General features: G+C 39.7%; 1 protein-coding gene across 1 annotated transcript in view; it reads left to right on the top strand.

Annotated features, from left to right (window-relative positions):
- KLF12 (KLF transcription factor 12) overlaps window positions 1-13,260 on the top strand; it is a 1,139,352-nt gene extending 1,126,092 nt beyond the window's left edge. Inside the window, exon 9 of the mRNA XM_078657427.1 lies at window positions 7,325-13,260. Coding sequence (XP_078513553.1) covers window positions 7,325-7,506 — 182 coding nt within the window. The 3' untranslated portion in view covers window positions 7,507-13,260. The remainder of the gene's footprint in view (window positions 1-7,324) is intronic.
- Window positions 13,261-26,707: the final 13,447 nt, after the last annotated feature.

Below are 26,707 nucleotides of genomic sequence, written 5' to 3'. Positions count from 1 at the left end.
AGTTTAAAACCTTATGCCTGGTATATAAGGCTCTACATAACGCTGCTCCATCGTTCTTCACTCAGAACCTCACCCTCTACTGTCCATCTAGAGCACTGCGTTCTTCCAGCTCCCTGGACTTGGTGATCCCCCGAACTAAATCTGTCAACTGGGGTGACAGAAGATTCCTCGTTGCTGCTCCAAAACTGTGGAACTCTCTGCCCCACTCGATCAAGTCCAGCACTTCATTATGGTCTTTCCGAAAAAACCTCAAAACTTGGCTTTTTAATCAGTGATCTTCTGGCCCCCTCGATGGTCAAACATTGCAGTTACTTAGCGCCGAGATGCCCATGGGCCTTCGTGTCGCGCTTTACAAATGGTAAAATAAATAAATAAATATGTCTAACAGAGACAGCGTCATCATTGAGGATTATCTTGTGTTTAAAATTCGTAAATTTCCCGAGAGTATCAGTAAATACTTCAGGAAAATTTGACTTAAGGTTGTTTACATAAACAGCATTATCAGGTAACTTGTAAGACTCAGTTTCACACACAGAAAGTACTTTCAAATCTGTGAAACAGACAGGGGGATTGGAATTGGGATCAAGTTTGATTCCTAAATCATGCTGATGTGGCCACCCCAGGATGGCTACTCCCTTAGTAGCTACGTATACTTTTCCTTTTGTGACTCTATCATTGACTTGAATAGTAGCCCAGAAGAAACCCTCTAGGTTTATTTTTGTTCCAGTGTAACCTCCAGGTTGAATATCAGATTTTAACAATTCCCTGTCTTTCCACAAGTCATTGAACAACTTCAAATCAATGATAGTATACCATGAACATGAATCTATCATTAAATCAATAGCAATGTTGTCAATTAAAATGGGCCAAGAAGGAAATTGTTTGCGTTCAACCTCATCAACAGAAAGTATGCAATTAAAACTGTTGATAACCTCTTCTTCTTCTTCTTGAGAAATGTAATTAACCTTTTGGAGAGAACGACACACATTACCAAAATGTCCTTTCCTCTTGCTTTTTACGCAAATTCTATCCCAAGCAGGACATCCCCTGTAATTACCAAGATGGTTAGTACTACCACACCTATAACATGCAATATTTCTTTTTGAAAACATCTTGTTATCAGAGAAGCTCTTATTATCTATAAGTTTCTTATCATAGTCTTTCTTGAAGACACCTTTAGGATTAGAAGGTACTTGGCTTTTAACTAAAGAAACTTCAGGTTCAGTCGTCTGTGGCTTTGAAGTAGATGTGGAACCACGAATCTCAGATACAAATATTTCGGACAGCTCAATTCCCTTGGCAATATTAATTACTGCGCTAAGAGAAGATTCAGTGCCTAACCAAAGTCTTTCTTGGATCTTTTTGCTCTTAGTCCGCGTCATGATCTGGTCTCTGAGAACCTGTTCATAAGAAATAGTTTCAAAAGCACAATAACAAGCCAATGAACATAAAGCTGAAATATAGTCCTCAATGGATTCATCTTTTTTCTGTACACGAGAGTAAAACTTGAATCTCTCCATAACTGTGTTTTTTTTTCTACCAAAACGAATTTTCATCTGTCTGGTAGCTTTCTCAAAAATATCAATATCTCCAGCTTCTTCAATGGGAGGAAGATTGTCAAATTCTTTGATGCCAGCACCGCCTAAACAATGTCTTAAAAGGGCTAGTTTGCGTTTGGCTGAACATCCATCCTTTTCAAGAACATCAACATATGCCATGAACATAGGAAACCATAAATCCCATTCAATGTTAGGATCACCAGCAGATTGTAGAAAATGAGGAGGAGCTGCAATGTTTGACATGTTGAATAGAAACTGAAGAGTGTTAAATGTTTTAAATTGTAAGTGGAAACACTGAAGATATAAATACCTTTTTCCAAAACAAATGTTGTGCTAAAGTGTAATTGAAGTTGAAAGGCTCTAAACGATAAAATATGAAAAAAAATGAAGGAAAACAAGATGGAGTCACGTTATTGACGTCACCGCGTCATGAAAGGTGAAGGGTGACTCCCACAGTGCTTCGCGATGAGGTAATCACTCGCGTTGTCCCAGAATCCCTAGCGGAGATCCACAAAGATCAGCGCGTTCAGGAGGACACGGAGATTTGCAGATGGGAGGCGCGGGGACAGAACACCGGGTGAGTTCAAATAGCGTGCTCGCCAACGGCAATCCAAACAGCACTTTGAATTCAGGGAAAGTTAACACATAAAAACGTTACCTAAAACGTTGAATCGCAGCCAAACTGACGAATGAAGGTCAGCGCAAACTTCGAATATGCCACTGAGTCCAGTCTAGTTCACTCGTCCAAAACGAAGGAAAAAGTGAACGCTGTTCCTTTATGCTCCGTAACCAGAATTCCTTGATTAAAGGTGCTCCTAAACGTCGCCAATATTTGTGTAGTAATTGGGTCCACACAGCAGTAGGTCTTAAGTAGGTTTTATTCGAAGCATAGAACAGCTTAACATCCACAGCAGGGAACAGTGTATGAAGCCATCCGCTCTCTTCAGCAACCGCTAACACTCTCCCACATTCTACCATGACACCACAGGTTCTAAGAACCATAGACGAGTCACGGGTGTGGAATACTACACTAATCACACAGTCTCTGTTTCTGAGCTGAAGCCTCTTCTCTGGGTGGGTAGGTGTAGCACAGCTGTGGTGTAATATCTAACAGCAGAAGGTTAGTGAGGGGTTCGCAAATGTGGTTGAGGATCTGTTGTTTCAGAAAATGCTTACATACAGGAAACAGAAAAGACTCGAGGTGATCGATAAAGGGGCAGGGTGCCCCGTAGTGAGCATTTGTGCCACGCATGTCATATAGTGGGAAATACTGTTGTGCAGGTGTGGGGAGGGGCGCAACACAGGATCCTGCATCCCCCGCAGAAGGTGGGCAACCCTTCAGGGGGCTCCTATTCAGACCAAACCATATACATATTTGTGAGATATTGGCTACTCGGGGCTTTTATCACATTCCGCAGGGGGTATCCCATCAATTTGCGTTATTCCACAGTGTCCTGGGAGTATCCTGGGAATGGGAAAAGATGCAGTGGGGGGGGTTGTGCAGGCTGCGCTAATGGTGGGCAGTGATGCAGTTTGGATAGGATTCTGGGCTATCCTGTGGTAGGGAGGAGTGCAGTGCAGAGTGGGCAAGGCTGGCCCGAGCAGGAGCACAGGTGGTGCATGGTCAGGACTGTTCTGGGAGTGGGCAGGGATGTTGCACATGTGGTAGGCAGGACTGTACTATGAATGGGCTACGGTCATGTGGAGGGAGTGGTGGGCATGGCTGTCGTGGAGTGAGGTCTTTCGTACAGGTGGACAGAGGGTTGTTCAAACAGGGGACAGGACTGCGGTGCAAATGGTGGGAGAGGCAGGACTTGGAGTGGGAAAGGATACTGCACAAGGGCTGGGTGGGGCTGCAGCAGGCAGGGGGAGCGTTGTGAAGTTTGCAGTCTCCCTGACTCTGCTGACACTGGTGCAGCTCCTTCTCCCCTGGTGGTGCTGCCTGGGGCCCTCAGGCTGCAGAAGTAGCTGCCTCATCCACCAGCGCTAGGGTTCACAAAGCAGAAGAAGGTGAGGGGTCAGAAACCAGGCACTGCTGTTTAAAGAGTTTCAGACCCATATTCCCAGGAGCCGGCTAAGACTTTGCAATGTTTGTATTGGTATTTGTATCCTGCACAGCCCGAAGCATTAGTGGGAAGAGGGCAAGTGCCTGGCCGAGCACATCTACAATATTCCTAACAAGCCCCAGGGAGGTGGTGGCTCACAAGGCTAAAAAAAAGCCTTAGGAGGGGGACCCTGCGTGCCCCTCCTTAATAAAAAAAAAAAATTCGGCATGTCCTTGGGACCTGGCCCACTCGGGTTTTTTTTAAAACAAGAGCGGGAGACCACGTTTTTTGTTTTTTGCCACAGATTCGCTTTTCAGTCCTGGTGAGGTCCCAGGGGGAACACAGGACAAGGGCTAAGTGGTCATGGTATTCCTACCCTGCCCCTCTTTCTTTTTCTAACTTTTTTGTGGGACTCAGCTGAAGCTGAATCCAAGATGGCTTCCTGGTTGAATTGTTGAAAGCCAATCAGATATCAGCACAGGGACTGTCCGATTCTCTGAGGATCCGCATCCCTAGGTATACAAATTTGGTATCTCTCGGAAATTACTGCGCGGATATACACCAATTCACAAAAAGGTCATTTTCTGGAACAAACGTTACCTTTCTGCCATATTTGGTGTGATTCCGTTCAGCAGTTCGGGCTGTAGTCGTGTCTAAAATCCCTATGGGAAATTGCATGGCGGAAATGCATTTTAGGGACCCCACCTTTTTCTCAGGCCCACTTGACAAATCACCGTGAAACTTTCAACACAGCAGATGAACCAACTGTCATACTAATTTTGACAATTTTGTGTAGATTCCTATAACGGCACCAAAGTTAGTGGCATAACAAAAACAAAAAACGCTTTCTCTATGGATACTAGGTCCTACCTACAACTAAATATATAAATACCTTGTGTGGTAAAAACATATTGGTGGTAATGGTACGCATGGTAAATGATACATGGTAAATACTGTTTCCCTCTGTTATGCCCCCTCTAACACCACAAAAAGCATTAAACAAAGCCACATAGCACTCACATACCTAAAAGCTATTTGGCTTTGTCACTGTTTTTTAGATATAGAGCATAACAGTACCGGCTGCTATGCAACATGGCTTATAGAGGAAAAAAGTGCTACAACATGGTCTACGCTGGCTGTGTCATAGCACTCTTTTCCCTTTACTTTAAGCCTATGCTGCAGTACATCATATTTAATAAAACATTGACAAAGCCAATGGATCTTGCATAGGCGAAACCTATTGACTTTATCTACTGTAGCCAATCATGTGTCTTCATGTTTGAACTGGGCAGCCAGTGGCCTCCATTAGTTTGCAGAGTTCCACGTAGCAATGTGTTGAGTTGGTGTGCATGATATGCAATGCATTGTAGTAGATCAAAGCTGTAATGGAATACAACAGGTGAAAATTTTTAGAATTAAATGTTGTGTGCCATAGACCAATTCCTACAGATGTATCTGTGATTAATTGTGACGTATTACTCACTATGTACTCCTAAATGTCTATGTAAAAAACACTTTTACTCAGGAAAAAAACACTGTGATTTGGCTGCTAGTAACTTCTGAGTGCAATGAATGAAGGTGGTGGGTTAATGTCCAAGTGATGGAGTGTAACATTACTAGTTAAATGTTCATAGTAGATAGTTCAGAGGTTCTCTTAAGATGTGGTAAAAGGTGGTGTATGTTTCTTAGTTCAGTGGTTCCCTTACGATGTGTTAAATAGTGTAGGATGTTTCTTTTAAGATGTAGCAAAAAGTTGTGGATTGATGTGGGGTCCTTTGTTGAGTTGCTTCCCACATGATGCAGTGGTTGTGCTGGGTCAGTGATCCAATGATGTAATGCAGTGTGTTAGTTTGTATCTTTATGATGTAGCAAAATGTGAACAGTTTGCATCCCTTGAATATAGTACATTGTGGTATATTCATGCTTTTCCCTATAGTGCAGTATGTGAAGTTAGTTCCATTGTGGTGCAGGGCACTGTGATTAGCTAGTGTCTCTGGGATGCATAGCAATGCTGTGCTCTATTATCTCTTTGATGCTTTGAATAATGAAGTGTCAAATTCCTTAGACTACATTGCACCATATTATGCTAGTGTTCAAGAATCCAGTGAAGTGGTTAGACAATATCTCTAATGTGCTTGGTGGTGGGCTACTTTTCTTAGCTGTGCAAGGGAATGTGGTGAGTCAATGACCTTAGAGTGCAGTGAGGTGACTTGGAGTCATTTGGATTGAGTGCAGTTTTGTAGGTTAGTGCCCTTAGAGGCACGGCATTATGGTTGATTTGTACCTCAAGGGTGAAGTGCTAGTATCCCTAGGATGCAATGACTTGTGGTGGCATATTGGCCCTATGGTTCATTGTTGCTGACTAGTCTTCCTATGGTGCAGTGCAGTGCTCTCTGTTAGACACCCTTGAATGTGGTACCGCAGATTATTGTCACTAGAATTCAGGAAAGTATGCTGGACTATTTTCCGTATAACAAGTTGCAGATCATGGTTTAGGGCCCGATTCACAGAACTAACTTAAGACAAAATCCTAAACGTACTACTTTTGGTATTCACAGAAGGCATTCAGTAGTAGGTTAGGATTTTGTCTTAAGTCTGCCTTAAGTCTGTCTTAAGTCTGTCCTAAGTTTGTCTAAAGTCTGTCTAAAGTCTGTCTTAAGTCTGTCTTAAGTATGTCTTAAGTCTGTCCTACTACATTTGGTATTCACAGAAGCCATTTAGTAGTAGTAAAGTGAGGATTTTGTCTTAAGTTTGACTTAGGAGAGACTTAAGACAAACTTAAGACAGACTTAAGACAGACTTAAGACAAACTTAAGACAGACTTAAGATAGACTTAGACAGACTTAGGACAGACTTAAGACAAAATCCTAACTTTACTACTACTAAATGCCTTCTGTGAATACCAAAAGTAGTAAGTTTAGGATTTTGTCTTAAGTTAGTTCTGTGAATCGGGCCCTTAGTGTCCCTAGGACACAATGAAGTGTGAGTTCCTAATGCCGCTGGAGTGCACAATATTGTGACAATATAGTGACCCTGCTATGTAGTGTAGTGAAGTGGCTTGGTGTCACAGTGATGTAAGTCAGGGTGCTTGGTTGGTGTCTTAAATCAACAGTTCTGTGTGGTGACCCAGCGCCTTGGGTGCAGCACAGTGCGAAGGATTACTGTTCATATGTTGGTTGTTGTACATTGAATATGCTGATAAAAAGAGATAACATTCTTTTAAGCCAGACCTAAATAAACCTATATTAAAACCCTAGATCCATTCTCTTGTGGATACTTCTGTATGTATTTGCATAAAGTCTCTTTTTTGTTCTAGGTGCGTCTCACATATAGTGAATTCTAAAGATCTCTTGGCCAGATCTAAATGTGAAATCATATCTTTATTTGTTACATAGTCCGGTTTGTCCTTTAGTTCTTAATTTTGAACATTCTATTCAACTACATGAGAATTGAACATGAACATGATCTTGCAAGGCAAAAGGTGCTAGTGGGAAAGATGTTTTGTAGGAAGCAATTAGCTAGAAGTGTGGATTATCGCATCTATAGGCCAGCAACAAACATGACTTACTGTATTTGATCTAAATTGTAGATGTATCACTTTATTTAATACATTTAATGTATGATTTATGTTCGAATAGTTCACCATTATCCTGGTTTGTTGTACATTCAAGCAATATACACAAACTACAGAACTCTCACATTTTCTTTGTTTTACCCTAGGCGAGAAACCCTACAAATGTACCTGGGATGGCTGTACCTGGAAGTTTGCTCGCTCGGATGAACTGACAAGGCATTATCGCAAGCACACAGGAGTGAAGCCTTTTAAGTGCGGAGACTGTGATCGCAGCTTTTCCCGCTCAGACCATTTGGCACTACATCGCCGGCGACACATGCTCGTCTGAGGTAGCAACTCCTAAGGAGAGTGTAAGAGCCGGAACTCTTAGCAATGCTGAATTCAGCAGGACTGAATCTCTTCTTCAGTGTTAAGGAACTGACAATTCAGGATGTCTGAACCAGAAACAGCAGAGAAACAAGTGCCACTCTTCTCCATTTTGTCGTGTGTCTACTTTGTGACTACATTAGAAAACGTCATCTAGTGAGCTCACGTGGGGACGAGGTCCAAGGCGATAAGACAAGCACTATTTTTCATGTTGCACCAATGAAGTTGGAAATGTTTGAAGCCTCCATTTGTTCCTCTGGCTACCGCTGGTTTGATAATCACTTTCTACAAACTGATAGCACAACTGCACGCTAGGGGGCTTTGGCGCTCCGTTATTTCCACACTGAACCGAGTTGCATAATTTTAAAATCAATCCCAACCAATGTCACCAGCTGTGAAAAAAAACAAAAGGAGAAACCTACAAAGTGCCACAAAATTTTGCAATAAGGATGATGGAAAGTGGTTATTGTATTCTGTTCATGATAGTGAACACTGACACATCATTTGTGAAAAATGCAGAAGGAAGGACAGACATTCAACTGTACGGTTCTTTCTCTGACATGGACGTGCTTTAATATTTTTCAAAACCATTTACTGGTCATTAAAAAAAGAATTTTGTAACAAAGGCTACCATTTCATATTCGACTTCCTGGAATCTGCTTCTTTGTGAATTTTTAAACCCACCATCTAGAACAAACAACAGTTTAAAGAGTGTGAAAATTGTGATTACTGAAGTGAATGTACTAATCAGACTGATGAACTTCTGGTTGATAAAAAGCAATAATGCAAATGACTTTCCTGGAGTAGCTCATAAGGTTTTACAGATATTTTAAAAGAAACCTTTTCCACACTGTAATATGCTCCTTAATATAAAGTGTTTCTAGCTGGTAATTAAGTCTACCACATTTCATCAATCCTTTACCTTTTTGTGAAGGCTGAGCCTAATCATCTATGAAAAGGTGTTTGCTTTCGATTTTGGCTTATAATTCGATAGAAATGCATCTCATGATGTGAGATAATAATATTATCTTTCAAAATCATTCAATACTTGATTTATCTGTCACAAGTGTAGACAGTGGGTGGTTTCTTTTGTAAAAAAAAATATATCGGCCTTATGAAGCATGTCTCTCTCTGAGTCAATGTCTGGGGAATGGGAAACTTTGGCTTTCTACAATGCCCATTGCCTTCCTGATTTTCGTTTCAATCATGATATCATGCTACTAACTTTGTTTCTGGTGAGATGCACAAACCTGACATTGTGGGAGGAAGTTTAAACAGGCTGTGTCATTCCTTTTTAGATGTCAAGCAACTGGCAACAAGCAACAGTATCATATGGTTCTTATTTTTAAAGTGGGAGGTGAAGGTTGAGAAAACAAATTAGGGTATGGCTACAATGAAGAGGATGTATGGAGGGCTGGTAAGAAAGGAAAGGGGTTAGAGCACAGGTATCCATGTCTCTGTACTGTGACTTTCGAGCACACTGCATCGGTTCACGTACCACTCTGGAATTTCCGGTTCTGAGCAATAATTCCCCAATCAAGATTCTTAACAAAAACAAAGAAAAGAAAATCAGCAATATTTTCTTTTTTTACTGACGCATGATGTTTTTAATGCATTTTCTTGAGGAATGCTGATGATTTTTAAGAAAAGACAAAAAGACCCACAGCAATAATCCTATTTATCAAAAAATGTTTTAGATACATTGGTTGCTTTTCAAAAGCCTTGCATTTTTCATCATTACAAATGCTGTAAAAGCTTGTCTCCTTTATATCGTAATTTGGAAGACAAGGTGGAGTCGTTATTCAAAGAATGTAGTATACATTTATGATTAACAATGAAAAGTGGAATTCTTAATAGTCATTCGTTGATCTAAAAACAGGTGAAACTTAATTTATTCACAGAAATGTTTTCCCATACATTGTAAAACAATGATAAGTGTTCTTCTAGCTGTCGATACTCAATAAGAACGATACCCATGTTGTTCCGGAGTGATACCTTAAATTTAGGCATGAACAATTTTGCAGTCTGTATGCCCCTCTCCGGGTTCCTAAAATGGACAAATTTTTCCAGAAGAGCATAGGCTAAAGCCTACAAGGAAGGTGTGGGAGGAAAACGAAGGTCTGAAATAAGACAAATCAAAGTGAAGGTGACCAGGCACTTTGTGGAGGAAGTTGGCACATTCTTGCATTATGACGGGCAGCGAAGCACTTTGCTAAAATGATAAAGAAAGGGCACAAAAGTATATACAAATGTTGAGCTTGTTGAATTCCAGCCAACGGAATGTCACAGACAAAAAAATGACTATGCTGTACTGCAGAACTTTATCTTGTTGCTGTTGAGTGTTCCTTTGATAAGATTAGCGGACATTTCACCACATGGCCAACACACACTTGGTGCCGGTGTTTGCCCCGCAGTGATTGCCAATGTTGTTTTTTGTTTTTACAGATTGGTTGCCCAACCAACTCCGCTGCCCTCCCCACCGTACCTATGGGCGTTTGGAAGCCTCCAACTGCAGTGATGTTTAATGAGGCGCTGCAGTGCTGGCGAAAAAATGTCCATTTGCAAAATAAATTCGCACAAAGTCTGCATACCCTTTGATAGCATAGTTAGATAGCTGAAATAGAAAGTTCCAAGCCATCAGTTTATTGAACTACAATGTGATGTAGGCAGGTAGCAGTTTACATGCTGGAGTAATTGACCACAATTTGGTGCAAAAACATCGGAATTTCACACTAGTGATAATCATTTTAATTCAGATCAAAAACTTACAATGCCCAAAAAATGGCATTTTTTAACAAGAGAATCAGAAGATATTGAAATTTAATTGAACCGTCACATAGGTGTTTCTGTGTTTGTTTCAGGAGGAACTGACACTGATTTGGACTAGTAGAGAAAAGACTACGTTTACATATTTAATAGGTTCCCTCCTCAATCAGATATACATTTTTTCAAACAATATTGTTCACCTTGTTTGCACTTTGATGTTTGAACCTCAAAAGGCATTGTGTTCATGTCTGTGTATTTAGATTCAATGTTATGCAAAGGAGTTTTATCTGTTTTCTGTAATGCAGCAGTTTGCTGGAATGAAGTTAACCTTGCTCTGGTCATTGCAGCAGGTGACAAAGGGAGATAGGTCTATATATGCAGCACTTTATTTCTACTCATGTAGTCATAACATTTAATATGGGATCAAAAGCACACTTTAGCAAAGCACGTTAGTTGTGCCATTAACATGAGATAATTAATTATGTACATCATATAACAGTTTGGCAGGTGGAGGCATCTCTCATCACATACAAAGTGTAAATGCACTCTGTTTTGATAAGGCAAGTTCACAAACAACTCAGGCTGCCATGGTAAAAATAAAAGTTATTGCCATGTTGATTCAGAACCAATAGAATGATTAAAAGATTAAACAGGAAGTACTAAATCAGCAGTGGAAACACCATAGTACTATGATATTGTACTAAAGGACAACTTTAGATATTGGTGGATGCTAAATATTAACAAAATATTAACAAATGTCCTATCCTCTAGTGCATTGATGTCAATCCCACTCTAAATATGGCAGACAGTACATTCAAAACTCTTTGGCAGTCGTACTGCTCCACCAATGCTGTTTAAGGCCCTAAATCGTCAACATGTAACATGTATTTTAAATGTAAAAGTGTAAACAACCTTCATGTGCAACCTCTGTCTGTTACCCAAATCTCCATAAGCTAATGTTTCCTTTTTTTACATTTACATTTGGAAATTTGAGGCAACAATGCAGAAAATATTGTCAAAACCTGAATGATACATACACGGTTCTCTGTCAGACTGATCTTTTTTATTTCTTTTATTGTCAAGTGAAACTTGAAACTAACCTTCTAGTGGCATAAATGTTCAAGGAGAAATGATAAAATGACAATTGTGCTTCACAAAGACAATTATACCACAGATGTTTCCATGCCGTAGCATTGTATATTAACATATCACTATTACCCAAGCTCAAAGGTACTCATTTTTATCTGCATCAGAAAAATAATAGGCTGCCTCTTCATGCTCTGCGAGCCCCAGGTCTCAAAAAACTTCAAAAACTAAGGCTCTTAACAGTGGCAATACTCCCATAATGCAGCGAGCTAAGCAGCAGTTTGGGTGCTGGTGTCAGTGAGTGATAAGGAAACTGGCAGGATAAAACTGCTGTATCATTGTCCAATCAAGGCAATGGTGCAAATTATTTTGGTTACAAATAAGCAGAAAGTGTTCTTTAAAAACATCCAATTTGGTTGAGAAACAAATATCTAACATATGTATTGGTTTGTGTGTTCTACTTGAAAAACTAGTGATCCTCAGGAGAACGCTGCCTACTTCCAGTTTCTAATCCTGCCTAGATTTGTGACTGAAAATCCTTTAAAAAAGCTATTGAAAGGACAGTGTATTGTAGAAACCTCAGTCATAAACAAAAGTTTTTATATGTGTAACATAAAACATGACTTTCAAAGTTTTGGAGTAATATTTCTGAGAATCATAGCTCATCCCAAAGTTGTAATGTGTATAATTTCACTTTATGTATAAATTAATCCAGTGTGACTCTCCACTGTCAATACAAATGGTCCAGACCATAGAGTACTCTCCGATTTTCATCCAGGGATAGTTAGTGATGTAAAGGTTCGAAAGTAACAGACACACTACTGTCGTCTCTAAATAGGATCATAATAAAACTGGTAATTAAAATAAATATGATCTAAAAAAAATAACATTTGGTCTTTATGTAGTACTGATTCTAAATATAATGATGGGGTAAAAGTGGAGCATTGGTAGAGCTGAAATTGATATTACAGTAATGCTGAAACCCAGAAGAAACTATTTTGCATATCTTAGTTTCTTATATTGGAACTGCAGCCCTCCCCAACTCATTTTATTTAATTGAAAGATTATTTTTCTCTGTTTGTGTTTGAAAAATAATATTACAACAGTGTTACGAGCCTCTATAATGATAGTGAAATTAAAATTCAGTTTTTTGCACTTGTATACACTTTACCAAAGTATTATTCCTTTTTCTTCAGTGAAGCAATGATTTGCCTCATTGAGACTGATGGGAAACTTGAAATGTTAATCGCTATTGTTTGAGTCGTTAACCTTTTGGATTTCTTTCATCAAAATCATATTATACCCAAATGTGCATTTTGCCCAACTGGCAAAGTTTGAAAGACGCATAATACATGCCTGTAATGTATGCATGTTTGCAACATATGTGTCCTCTCGGATTACCCTGTGTTGTATTTTCATTAGAGTCATGGGCGTTTGAGAATGAAGTAAATAGTAAACACTCACACAGTTAGCATTTATAGGTATTTACAAAATTTTACAGTGAATTTTTCTAACAGTTTTCTTCATATCTAGGATTTTTATTAATTTAATATGAACAGTGTTAGGAAGTAGAAATTCCATTATATTCCTAAACTTAAGAATGCGTTATGCGCAATGCATGCACAAAAGTGAAAGATCAGTCATTTAACATGTGTCTAGGTTTTACACTACAACAATGAGGTACATTTCAAGTCATATTTCAATTGAGCTTCAAATCAAAAAATGCAACATTAACAAATAGAGGAATAAGCTAACACTACTAATGTAAATCTGAAACCCTTTGTTCCCACAATGTCTGTTCAGGCCTGAAGAATTTTCAGTTGACAATTTTGTACATTTCCCATTGAATAACATATCGTTTTAGCAAGCCGTTGTATTTGCATTAATCAATTTCATTATTAAAAATTTCAGTTTTCTTTGAAAAGTACAATGTTTCTAAGAAAGTGAAAAACAGTCTTGTATCGCAACTTAAACAACGTTTCTAGATTGACTTATTTTATCACCCCTCTGACTCCCACGCCACCCAAAACAGTTTGCATTCTATTTGCCAGAAGATAAAGTAGAAAGATGTGACAAAAGTTTAGCATTGGGTAATGCTTATTGAGGCTCACAAGAAGAGCATGACTTCAAGGGGGCGAGGAAGCAATATTAGTATGAAAATCACTTCCTACTCAGCAAAAAATTGATTACTCTGCTGTAAGTAAAATGTTCTTTTCTAATTATCAATACAAGTTAGGCTCTTCTTTATATTTTCAGTAACATCTCATTTCTACCCATAGTTTGAGGTATTTCATCTGCATGTAGCAAATTATGCGAATACATTTTGGATCTTTGGCATTAGTGAGCTCTCAAGGAGCGTTCTTATTCAACTTCTGCCATAGTTTGCCTGACATTATTCATATACCATGGCAGTAAATGAGTTGCTCTGATCATAAACGTCAAGGGTGTCCCTCAATCCCCCCAGACTCAGAATGCAACTCCTTAATCTACAATTCATGTCAATTCTCTCTTTGGCTGTCTGTGATTATTAATTGTTCTTTTGAGAAAGGGTTGGTTCTTATGACCCTCAAACCAGTGTGAATAATGGATTTTCATTACAAACCATGTTTGTACCCTTTGTTTTATGCTTCTCGTGCCAGTATTATGAATAGTGCAGTATTCATTTTTAGGTCTGGCCTTAGCCAGGACCTTTTCATTTTATGGAAATTGTTTATAAAATATACCTATTTGTTTGGCCTTTCTTTACCTCTCATCATTCATGCTTCTGTTTGGTGTCATTAACTTATTTCCTTCCCCCACTACAGCATGTAGCATAGAGCAACGGGTCAGCTAACTTAAGTTGTTGTATAACTTCACTGTGAGTGACAGCACTTTGCTTTTGACTAGGAGCACACATGCACACAAAGCAGTTCCATTCTGTGCCAAGGGCTACTACAGCAATGTATGTTTTTTAGACGCATTTCTCCCCAAAAAGGTTTTACAGAATTCAAATGTACATTATTGCAAGATAGTATTATTATCGTTATTGGCATTTGAGCATGTTGCACAAATAAATCACTTCAGCATCACTACACAACCCAGGATTAAAATATCTGAACACTCTGGTAAATTAAGTAGGTTAAATATGAAGATGTTTTCAATAGAACCAAAATAATCTGAATAGTTATGCACACACCAGATCTATATACTTTGCCACTCAGTACAATGTAGCCATCAACCCATATCTGTGCCTGTGTAAACAGTGATTGGGGACTGCACGCATTTCTGATTACAGACTTCATTGCATGGTTTTGTTAGAAATGGACACTTCTCAACAACTGTATTTAGTTGGAAGAAAAATACGTTTTTTTAAGAAAGTTAAAAAAAGGTTTGAGTTTCATCTATTTCATAGCTCATTATTGCCAAGGTGTTGACTTGTTCCCTAAAAAAGCAGAGGAAGTGGCAACCCCACATTGTGTTTTTATTTCATCTTTGCAACCGCATTAACCCATCCATACTGTGTTCAATTGATTCTTCCCTTGCATTGGCCCATTTAAGCTCAGTGTTTAGAAGAGCTATGGTGTCACACTATGATACATGTAATACCTGGATGATCTTTAGCTCTTGTGGCTAAAGCACTTGGAAGTTCAACGTCCACTTAGTAATAGAAATAGTTTCTCACTTGTGAGCAGCTGGCACAATCCACTTTGATTTATGAGGTGGATGGTGCACGGTCAAATAATTTTCTTGTTGGACTAATTTTCACAAAAATGGTATTGAAGATGATGTTGCGACAGATATTCATTTTTTCATCAGTGACAACATTGTTGCTTATCATCATAATTACAGAACGAATGTCGCTTAATGAAAGTCTTGTAGGATGCATGGCACTGTATCACACAGCACATCAAGTAGGAGGATTATTCCTGCAACATACTAGTTGTAGTAAAGTTAACTCCACAGTTAGTCACTCAGTAGTGTCACATTCACAGATTTGTGTTTGGCTCCCTCTAAACGCCATGTATTGTGAGAAAGTGGCCTATCTCACCCAGCCTAAGCGTGGGGCAAGCTTTAACAGCTTTTGATATGCAGTGGCTCCACAGTGATCAGAGTTCTGCCATGCCTAAGGTGGGCATCTCTGAGTTACTCCGTGACCTACTGTGGAGGGAACCTCTGAGGTCTCCTGTGAACTACTTCTCTTTCTATGATTAGCTGAGAGATGTATTGAAAACAAGAGGAGGACTTGGATCTCGTGGATCTCTGTTCCTAATGATAAGTGCCATATTGAATCAGATTATACTATTTAATGGTAGCGCCTTAAAGACAGCTAGGCTATTGATTATTAGAAACGTATGTCCAGTGCTGAGTAAAATGCATTAAGTGCTGATTTCTTTTCAGTAAATGCTTGTCTTGAGGGTGTGCATTGGATATGCTGGACAGAGAGGATTGGAATTGCGTTACATTTTCTCTTTCTTCAATCTCCTTACAAATGATACCTTATCCAACAACCATTCCCATTGTGCTGTTTTTGCTTTTAAAAGGCTATGAACGCATTGTTACTTTTGCAACAATTGGTTGGTTAACTGGATCAAAACCTGCTTCCAATTGCTTAAGCTATGCAAGATTAATTATATACATGAAAGCTGTTAATGTTAGATTAGTGACTTTTTTTAAAACAACAAATTCTTTTTTTTTTTTTAAAGCACTGCTGTTTTTGAAGTATAACTAGAAAATATCACTGGGGTATTGCACCTTTATAAATATCGCTGTCTCCGACAACTGAATAATAATTACTTTCTTGATTGTGACTTAAGTTTAGCTTATTTCAACTGAGATCCAAACTCTAGTAACTTTCCATCAGCCTAATGGCATATACACAAGGGTATGTAGTGCAGTATTGTGTACGCATATGTCCTTTTTTTCATGTAGATCCCATTATTAACTTTACGCTTGCCTCAGTTTATTATGTCCCTTTATGATTTTTGTGAGGTCACTGTGCTAGTATGACTAAAAGATATGGTAGTTAATATGTATCTAATGTAATTGTGTTGAGTTATACACTTTATTATGCTCCCCGCACAAAACTAAACAAAGGTAATAGTGTTTCACAATCTATAATCCGCAAGTTGAAAATGCACCCAGTATTGGCTCTGTGAGTCATATCATGAACAATGCCTGGAGGCGCAGAAAGGAGCCATTTGACTGTTTTTATTGATCGTACTGTCTGCAGCTCATGCATCTAACTCAAGAACTCTTCAAGTTAATGCCTGAGCTGCAGAGAGCACAGCTTGGAACTATAAGTAACAACCAGCAATACTTTCTGCAGCCCATGTACTCGCTTGTGTTGATGGTTTAATCTATGCATAGTAGTCAACAGGACTTCCTAGAAAAGAGGAGATCAGCTCTGTTCTGCACCTGTGCAATGGTCAGGATGTGACTCTGTTTATAGAATGTTAACTTTTTTTACTAAGAAAACAGGAGCACAGAGATAGAAAGCTCATCCCATTCTACTATGTCTAGATTTTGAAAATGCTCCCCATATTTTATCTTGGAATTTAACCATAAAGAGACTGACAATGTGTGTTCACGATCAAGCATGAGGATACAATAATAATAATGAAACAAAACATGATTCACTGAGGCTTAACATATTATTACATCTTTTCAGTCCCTTCAGTCGGTAATTATCAGCTGTTTCTGACTGACATGGTGTGATCTTAGTAACATAATGTAATTTCCTTGTGGCTCGAGTTCACTTAAACCATGTCATGCAGCATTTTTGTGAGTAGGTATGTCATACTCCATTCTAAAGTGTGATTTACCCATGAATTTCCAGGAGAAGAACATATAGACGTGATTGATGTGTGAGTAAGCTTGATTGACTCTTGTAGCACTTCTGGCTTTCTCTGAATGTAAGCAGTAAGAAATACTCCAAGCTTACTGCTGGAATGCAGGAGTAATACAAGAGTAAGTCATCTATGTGAATCAGGCCCATGTGCACCTAGGGTTCCTGTGAGTAACTTTGTCCTATCCTAAGAAATTACTCACAGAAATTACTTCTGAATTTGGCCTGCATATAAAGGTGTAACTCATATTTATACCTGGAGTGAGACAACTCTTCATAGAATAAGTTTTGTGAGTTAAGCACTAGTGGTTCTTTCATTGTGGAATTCCATTGGGCTTAAAAAAACATTAAAGTGTAAAATTACTGGGAAACATTCTGCATACTTTCAAAAAACGTCGCTTTCCCAATGCGGCAAAAATTATTTTCACAAAGTAGTCTTTGGAAACTCCTCATCCTCAAAATCTCGAGACTAAAGGAAGGGCAATATGATGGGTGTTCTTAATATAGATCACTCCCATGTTGTTATGATTAAGTTTTTCAAATGTAAATCAATAGAGAAGACTGAATTATTGAACGTTTTGCAATGCATAAGTATCCATTTATTGAGTGAATGAAGAAGGTGTTGCTCCATAGCTAACATTTCATATTAACAAAGAAAAATACGTTTTTCCTTATTTTTTTAAGCACTGAGCAAAAAAGATACATACAGTGTTACATTAAGCAATATTTTGTTAACTTTCGTTTGTAATACGTCGATGGCTTTCTGTGAAAGTGAGACTTAAAGTAACTCTTGTCATTTTAAAGGCATAACAATTTAAATTTGCAGTTCTAGATGTGTTCATTTCTCCTGAAAAATCCTAATGTTAGGCCATGTCTTTCGCAACTCCGACCCCCTAAGACAAAGAAAATAAATGAAAACTGTAAAAATAAATTAAGGGATTTACACAAAAATGTAGTTTTAAAAAATGTGGACCTGTTCTGCCTGCCACATATACAAATCCTTAAAAATGACTCCTGGGAGCTGTGTACCACACATGAAAGGATTTTACACACTGCTTACTAGAAAAGTTAATTGAATATTGGATCTTGGATACGCATCCACATTGCCTGAGGGATGTAAAATGTATTTTGGCAGTTGAATTACACCACGTATTAGGGAATCTGAAACTGACTCCCAAAAACATTCCTTGTGGTCTGCTGCTGTAATTAAAGGCTACTGCTTTGCTGTTCACGCCAATTTTTTTTATATTAATAGATAGTCAACAGACAAAAACATACCTTCAGGCTTCTTCTTCCGTGAAACAAGTATAAATGGTGGATTCAAAAACATCTTAGCCACGTTACCTGTATACCCAGGCATTACTGAATTCATGACTTTTAAATCAATGCGCCTCCTTGGGCATTGTCTGTCCTATGTATAAGAAGCATTGCTAAGCCAATAGATCTGGATTTTAATGCCAACAATTGTAAACATAAACATTCAAAGATGCTTGCTTTATATGTGAATTGAACACTCAATGTGGTTTGTCACATTAAAACATACCTTATTTGCTTTGACAATGTTGAAAAAAGTAGCACATACATTTGTTTTCTGTATGACATATATATAGCAGATAAAAAACGGAATGTGGCAAACCACATATCCATCAAGTGTGCTTTTCAAATGCGAAATTGTCCCTCATAAATTTCAATGTAAACAATTACTGGAAGGCATAATAATACAGCAAATTGCATAGCCTGAGAAAAGAGAGCCAATGTACATGTACATTTTGAAATATTGGTAACAAAATGTAATAAGACAGTTTCACTGTCTAGCCAGACCTCAAGGATACCTAGAAAAGCTTTGCATTTGCTAAAATGAGCTTTCTGCTTGCATTTGCGGAAATTTCGAAATTTTCTAATCATTGCTGATCCCTTCTATAATAGAGAAGTGGCCAGGAATTAGAAAAGTCAGTCGAAATTCCTGCAGCTCTTGATTAACCCAACCCAGTTACTTAGAGATCAACAAGTCACAAAACTTCTGACAGGAATCACTCAATGCTAAATAAAATAATGTTACCACTTTCTGTGGTAGCATGGGACCAGGGAAATGGTCCGATGGCAACAAATGTTGTGCAAGGGACGATCGAGCTGGTTTGGGATCCAAAAACACCTATGGGGCATATTACCAACAAGTAGCGATAATTATCGCTAAATAGGCTTAGCGACGATTTTTTTATCCCTGCCTATCGCTGGATATGTTAGCGGAGAAAACATGCTATTAGCAAAGTTTTTCTCCATTCTGCTAAAATATCCAGTGATAGCGGCGAAATGCGTGAATATCGCTGAGAATACAGCAATATTCATGCATTACCGACGAAATGCTCTTAGCCATGTTATCCGCCTCCCATTGGATAACATGGCTAAGAACTGGTCTGATCAGGCGTTGGTTTTTGGCGATAGCGGGAATATTTCCATAGCTACGCCTGCCTTGCTAATAGGCGATAGTGACGTTAGCGACTGCTTTCAGTCGCTAACAGGTTAGGTACGCCCACTTTGCATGTCATTAGCGATAAATATCCCTAACATGCAAAGCGGGCCCCAAACCGCTTGCTATCGCCTAAAAGCTGTCGCTAACATCAGTTAGCGACAGCTTGCTAATAAAGCGATAGAATTATCGCCGCTCAGCGGCCGAAAACGCCCGCTAAACCGGCAACAATTGCCTATCGCCACCCTTGGTAATATACCCCCCATGTGTATTTCGTCACGAAAGGTGCAAAAATGGCAATGACAACTGGAAATTTCAGGATCAAAACCACACCTGACTGACAAAACAGAAAATTCAGCTCAATGGATTTTCCCCGCCTTCAGCATGCAAGTGTGCTTTGATTTCGTGCCCTATTGCATAACAAACTCAAGTGGGAAAAAGTTCACAACAACGAACCAAATTGTTGTCTTTTTGCTGATTTTTTGGGCGAGAACGGTGCTGAAGGTCTTTATTTAGGGGCGTGTCTTCATTATTTGTACGTTCTAAGAAGTAACAGGCGTATGCTGTTTATCATTATGGGGTTAAAGTCATGGCCACTCAGTGTCGCGAGGTGACAAAGGATTTATGAGTCAGGAAGTCCAAGGCCTAATCTTGCTGTTACTGATTTACACCGGTTTGGTGTGGCAGTTTTACCCTTAGGTAGGAAGCAGCTGTACAATGTTTATATTTATGCGTGACATTTCAGACATTGGTACAACAAGGCATAAAGGACACATGGACCCAAGCATATGCCATGCATGTAGGCCACTGATGTGATTTCCAACCTTTTGAACTAGGCCCTGGAGCTGAACAGCTCAGAACTTCTCAATTACAATCATATGAGATTAACTCTGATTTCAAACATAGCGCACTATCAAATAAATTCCAAAGTACTCAAGAAAAGGTTTTACCATTACACAATGTTATGGCACTTATTGTATTCGTTAGGCAGCATAGAATAGGGAAGCACTTAAAGAAGGTACTTGAACTGTCTGAAAAGCATGCATAGGTGAAATTGTTTTAAGTAAATCCTTATAGCGATATATTAGAATGTGATACATGGCAGCCTGCAATTCCTATGTAAAAGCAGGTCTATACTGTCTTTATTAAAGGTATCGTGTGACTTCTCTAGTCACATCTAATTAAGAAATGACATAGCTGCTAAACTTTACAAACTTATGTTATTTGAGTTCTGACATCATAAAGACTGCTGTTAGAGCCAGCAGCCTATGGGAAAGACAAGTCAGAGAACACAATTTAAGTTGCACCTCCAAAAGCGAAAGCAAAACGTGCATTTGCCTTTTACTATTGTTTTCTAGATGAACAGTAATAACCAGAAATGAGATATTTATGCAACATTTTCACTTTTTCCACACTTTAGTTGATTATAGGAAAGATTAACGCCCAGACTCTATAATGCGTTGTGCTTGGTTTGCATCACAAAGTGACGCAAACCCATCGCAAAGTGTTGGGGTGGGATTTACTATCTAGCGCAAACTAAGTTTTGCATAGGAAAGTTCCCCAAAGTAAGATAAAGTTGCACTCTGCACAATCTTTAGTCCGTGGGGCATTCAATGGGTGGTGCATAGCTGTTCCCAAACAATCACCTATAAGTTTTGACAGAAATCCTTATATACTAACATCCGTAGACAGGGATTTGCACTAAATCCTTACACCTCCTTGAGGCCAGCGTATTTTTCCAGCTTTGCATGTATGCTGCATTGAACAGCACACATTAAAGCCTCAAAGGATAGTTTTTGTTCTGAAAGGGTCCCCTTCCAGTAAAAAACCTATGCCTTAAAGAACATGCACCCTTGTGCAATAGTTTAAGGTGTGCGCGCTGGGGCATAACAAACAAAAGTGCTCCAGTGCTTATGAGGGGGGTGGGGAGGTGGACATTTTCCACATATTAGTTGTCTCTCCGCATTTGGCACAAGGCAGCACAGCAACTTTGGTTGCTGCACTGTGGTGCCTCAAATATTAGTAAATCAGGGTCAGAATATCCACAAAAATGCTACAAACATAAATTGTGCTTCTGTGAGGGTGTGACAAATGTTCACCTATATTCTTATGGGTACCCAAACAAGACATATGATGAACTTGTATCTAGGCACGTACTACCATTCATGTATTGCACAACACAAAAGTTGTCACCAGACTCCTAAATCATATGTGCGAATATTGTAAATACCAATATCATTTTCTGAACTCGAAGGGTTAGTGATTGCTTGAGCCCTGGCAAAATATGAACATGCACCTCACCAGTTTAGTAGAGATCACGGCAGCTGGTGCTAGGCCCACTGAGCTACCTTACTGCCAAGTATTTCTCCCCTTGTTAAAAGAGGCACCTTTTTGTACCTCCTCGAGCACTGTACTCGTGGGAAGGGAGAGGCTGCTTCTTCTTTCAGAAGGCTCTGTTTTGGGAAGGCCTTGCCAGAATAAACAGCCTGTGAATAGGTGCATGAGTCACTCACATAGCTGATAAACCTCCTCAGCACGTTTGGGCACAGCTCTTTATGCCAGTGTGAGAGTTTGGCTTCTGACAGGCACGCATTGCACGTACAGAAACTCTCGATTATAGACCAGACATTAAATAGACAGCTGTAACAATACATAGTGCAAAGGAATGACTTTTAAACCAGGCTAGGTGAACCTCAGAGAGTACAATACACCTTCACCGAGCTTTGAAGTTTTTAGAGTAACAAGGCTAGAAAAACATTGTTTACGTTTGCCCAATCATGGGATGGCAGCAAATGCATATTGAATTTTGTATGCTTTCAATTGTGTCATCACGTTGTAAACTGACAGTTTCAGAACTCTTGCACTGTGCCTTATGGTGGTGTTGCAAAGGATGCCATTGTCCCTGCCCTTTTCTTAACACTCCTCTTCGCCGTTCACCTACCCGACCGCCCTGAGGGTGCTATGGGGTGTTTGCAGTAGAGGCCGCCATTGCTCGCTGGTGGGGGAGTGGGTGCGAGGGGTAACGTGGGTGAGATTCGAGGGAGTGTCGCGGAGAGAATCACGGGGGTGTTGCGGGCGAATACATTTTTTAATTAAACATACCTTTCCGCCGGGTCCTGCGTCTTCTCTGCTCCTGCTCACCTGCTCACCTGCTCTCCTGCTCTCCTGCCTCCAACAGGAACAGGAAGCCGGCAGCCAGGCTCCCTCCCCAAAGCCAGTCATAACACTGCAATGGCAGCTTTGTGACTGGTCGGGACGTTGCTGAGCCAGGGGCTAATGGGGTGGGCATGTTCTCCATGCAGGCTGCAATGCAACCTGCATGGAGAAAGGCAAAGTGCGCATGACTGGTTTGGGCGACCTAGAGACGGCCGACCAGTCTTTTCACACTCAGGTGTGGGCAAACCACTCCTCCCCTGCCCTGCTCAAAGAGCAGAGAAGGCCCGCCCGCAATGTGCACAGCAAACATAAAATGGTAATAATTCAAAGTTATTACCATTTTATGTTTAGGCTTTCTTGCACTGTGAGAAAGCAGTGGACAACGCTCCTCCACCCTAGTGAATGAGCCGCCCCTGGGTGTTTGTTCTATTGACTGCTCTTTGGAGTATTGTATTGCATTGTAACTTCTTTTACATAGAGCTTACTACCCCTAGCAAAGCACTTTATGAGTGGTAGCATGCTACTCCTAACCCAAGGTTAGTGGTGAATCCAATAATTGTTGATTAGTAGAAAATGAAACTCTCCACTCTGGGGTTACTAAAGACTAGTGAAATGTGTTGAGGTCCATGCCGTTGTGTTATTAATTTCTATCTTTGGAGCTAGCCGATAATATTAAAAAGTGATTGAAATGGAAAAATAGAATTTCAGGTACCCTATTCCGGAGAGCCTGTTTGCTTCTGAGAAGTGCCGGTAATCTCCATTTAAAAGTATTGCACCTCTGCTGAGAAGTGATGGTAATCTCCCACTGAAATTAAAGAACAGTACATGCATATGTGTAGCACTAGTACTAAAATTGTACTTTGATAAGGCTTTTTGAATGTAGTGGTTCCACTGATGCAACACACCTACAGGCTAACTGAGCTCAGGGTCACATCACATCCAGATCTCTGACCTCTAAAGTGCCATTTGCCAGACTGCTGCTTGTTGTGGGGTGTGCATGTGGGTTAGTCTCTGAAAGGTAGAGCGGTGGGAGAGTATAAACATCAGGACCTGCAAATTAAAAAACGTAAGCACAAACTCAAAAGGCCTAACACTGTATACCAATGCCTTCTTTCCACTAACCTTTTCTCTGGCGGTGCATAAAAATACTTTCTTAATAAAAAAAAACTGCATAATTCGGTTCATGCATGGTAATATACTGACTTGCAATGTACTGTGAAAAAGTGGGCCCTTCCATGGAGGCCTTTTTGAGTCACAATGCCTCTTAAAGAAACAGCATCCTGTACACTCTCGCCGAGCCGCCTTTTTTCTCCATGAAATGGGAGGCCCAAAGCACAAAGTCTGTGGTGCTGCTTCTGTGACCTAAAAAGAAGGCTACTGACGTAATTCGAATGCTTGAAAACAATTAAGAAATATTTGGAAATAATCTTTAAGGCCATGGTGCCACATTGCATGGTCACGTGCATCCACCATCTTGCATCAGTGCCCTTGAGTGACATAGCTCATACATCAAAGGGTCAGTCATGTATTGGGATTTCACATTGCAAAACAAGTCACTGTGCCCCACCATATCATTTGAAGGAAGACTTTGGGTGTTATACAAAGTTCAGGCCTTCTCTGGTTCCTTTTTGAGTCCTGTGTGTGCAACATTCACAAGCCAATCTGATCCACATTCTGGGAGAATTTAAAAATAGCATCTCACCATTAGCAGACCCGTAGCAGATCATGTTCTGAAGATTGAAATCTAAGGGATTATCAGATATGAAGAGAACTAATAATAACGTGTTTTATATATAGCGCTACATAAGAACCTCTGCCGTATCTAAGTGCTGCGAATGACAGAAGTTATCATTACCTGATTTATGAAGTACTTGATTAAACGACAAAGGTTAGGGCCTACAGACGCATTTGCCAATACCTCTATGAAAAAAAGAGCAAGTTACATACTTGCGAAAAGATATCCAGAACTTGAATTCACAAATACAGGCTGGTTTCTTACAAAAATCTTACTTGATTTGTTTGAAGTTTGGAGCGTTTTAATTGCAAACACGTTTCCTTCTGCAGAGATCACCAGAAGACCTGATTTCCGACAGTTTTCTCTGCTTTATATACTATGTAGTGTTTATGCACCACCTATGTTATAAGTTTATTAATATTATGTAATTGTTGTTCTTGTATTTATGCATAGTGTATGTAATGTAAATAGGCTCAGAGCTTTTTTCCTCTTTCTGTATAACAGTGACTTTGCCCAAATACAATGTAAAAGGAAGACCCTCTCAATTCAATACCTTAGGAGGAGGCGGAGGCCAGTCTCGTCTCGAAGGTTTATATGAACAAGTGTTATGGTTTAAATATTGTCTCGGACATGTTCTGTTGGTGCAATGCTTTTCTGTACTCAACTTTCCTATGACTTGAGCTGTGAACTGAAATAGAGTTTAAAACCTTTCAATGTATGCATTTGTATAATTATCTGGATGGTGGCATGAAGGCAAATAAAGCATTTTGTATGGAACAAAAACATGATTTTCCTTTGGCGTGGCTGGAGTTATTATATATAAAAACAAAAGTGAGTATATAAAAAGTTTTCCTTTCTAGCATCACGTATTGGGACCATAGCACCATCTTTCATTTCTAGTATACTACCCTTTAAGAGTAAAGGTACATTTCTGGTTCAAGTCGATGTCTATACATTACTGTAGCAGAATTATTAAATCCCTTATTGTTGAGAAAATATATCTCTGTAGCATCTAACATATACATTTATACGGGGTCTACTCAGACCACTTGGTGCGAGGTTAGTGCAAGAAATACTGAGCACATCTTAGGAGAAAGTGTATTGCTTTGGTTCACAACAGAAAGACGATCACTTCATTATTCCTGGTACCCCAACCAACTTTTTGGGCCAGGAACATACAAGATCATCCTTTCTGCCTTGAATATCCCATTTTCTTTAACATCCGCACTAGTTATGTACATGTACCAAAATACAGTTAGATTTGTGATTCAGGCCTGATTTAAAGTTTGGCGGACGGGATATCAAAAACGTGATGGATGTCCCGGATGCCGCATTGCCAATGCCATCAGACAGAATGCACTTTTGAATTTGTGACAGAGTAGCCCATCAGCAAACTCTAAATCATGCCCTTTGTATGAGAACGCAAAAAAGAACTAATATGTAGCACGTGTAGCCTAACATCAAAGAGCTCTCTTTTGCCACTTTAACCTCTTTGACGTTCATGACGAGCCCATCTGGTCATGAGTCACAGTGGAGCTGTGCTCCTGACGAGCTGGGCTCATCATAACGGCTGTGCGCCGCCCACGAACGATTGATTCCTCGCCTGTGCGGGAAAATTAATCAGTGGGCGGGGTTGTGATGAGCCCAGCTTGTCATGAGCACAGCTCCACTTTGACTCATGACGAGCTGGGCTCGTCACGAGCACCGTGGCGCCGGGCTCACACCCCTCCCCCCCTGTGGGGGAATTATCCACACAGCAAAGGGGTTAAGCAGGTTTATTGACATTGACAATGCTATTGCACCTATTACTTCAACTAACACATAATTCAGAAGATAAGTGCGGGTAGAGATAAGAATAGTTACCTCCTATGCCAAGACTAGTAATTAGGTATTTACTTGTGATTTAGTGGTGAGTGATGTAATGGATGAGGTACTATTGTATGTCTATAACATTGACCTCAATTTAATGTCTATAGTGTCTTGTAATAAAAGAACAGTGGAACTCTTTTGGTTCCCAATATAAACCGTAGGACTGTGACATAAGCGTTGGAGGGATAAGTTGAAGGCCTGCTTAGAATGTTACGTTCTGACTTACATACAGCGGTAAAAATACTTGTAAAATGACTCTC

Source organism: Lissotriton helveticus, chromosome 8 (genome assembly GCF_964261635.1).
Source record: "Lissotriton helveticus chromosome 8, aLisHel1.1, whole genome shotgun sequence".
Taxonomy (NCBI): domain Eukaryota; kingdom Metazoa; phylum Chordata; class Amphibia; order Caudata; family Salamandridae; genus Lissotriton; species Lissotriton helveticus.
The sequence above is the reverse complement of the archived record's forward strand: the minus strand, read 5'-3'. Positions and strand labels throughout refer to the sequence as shown.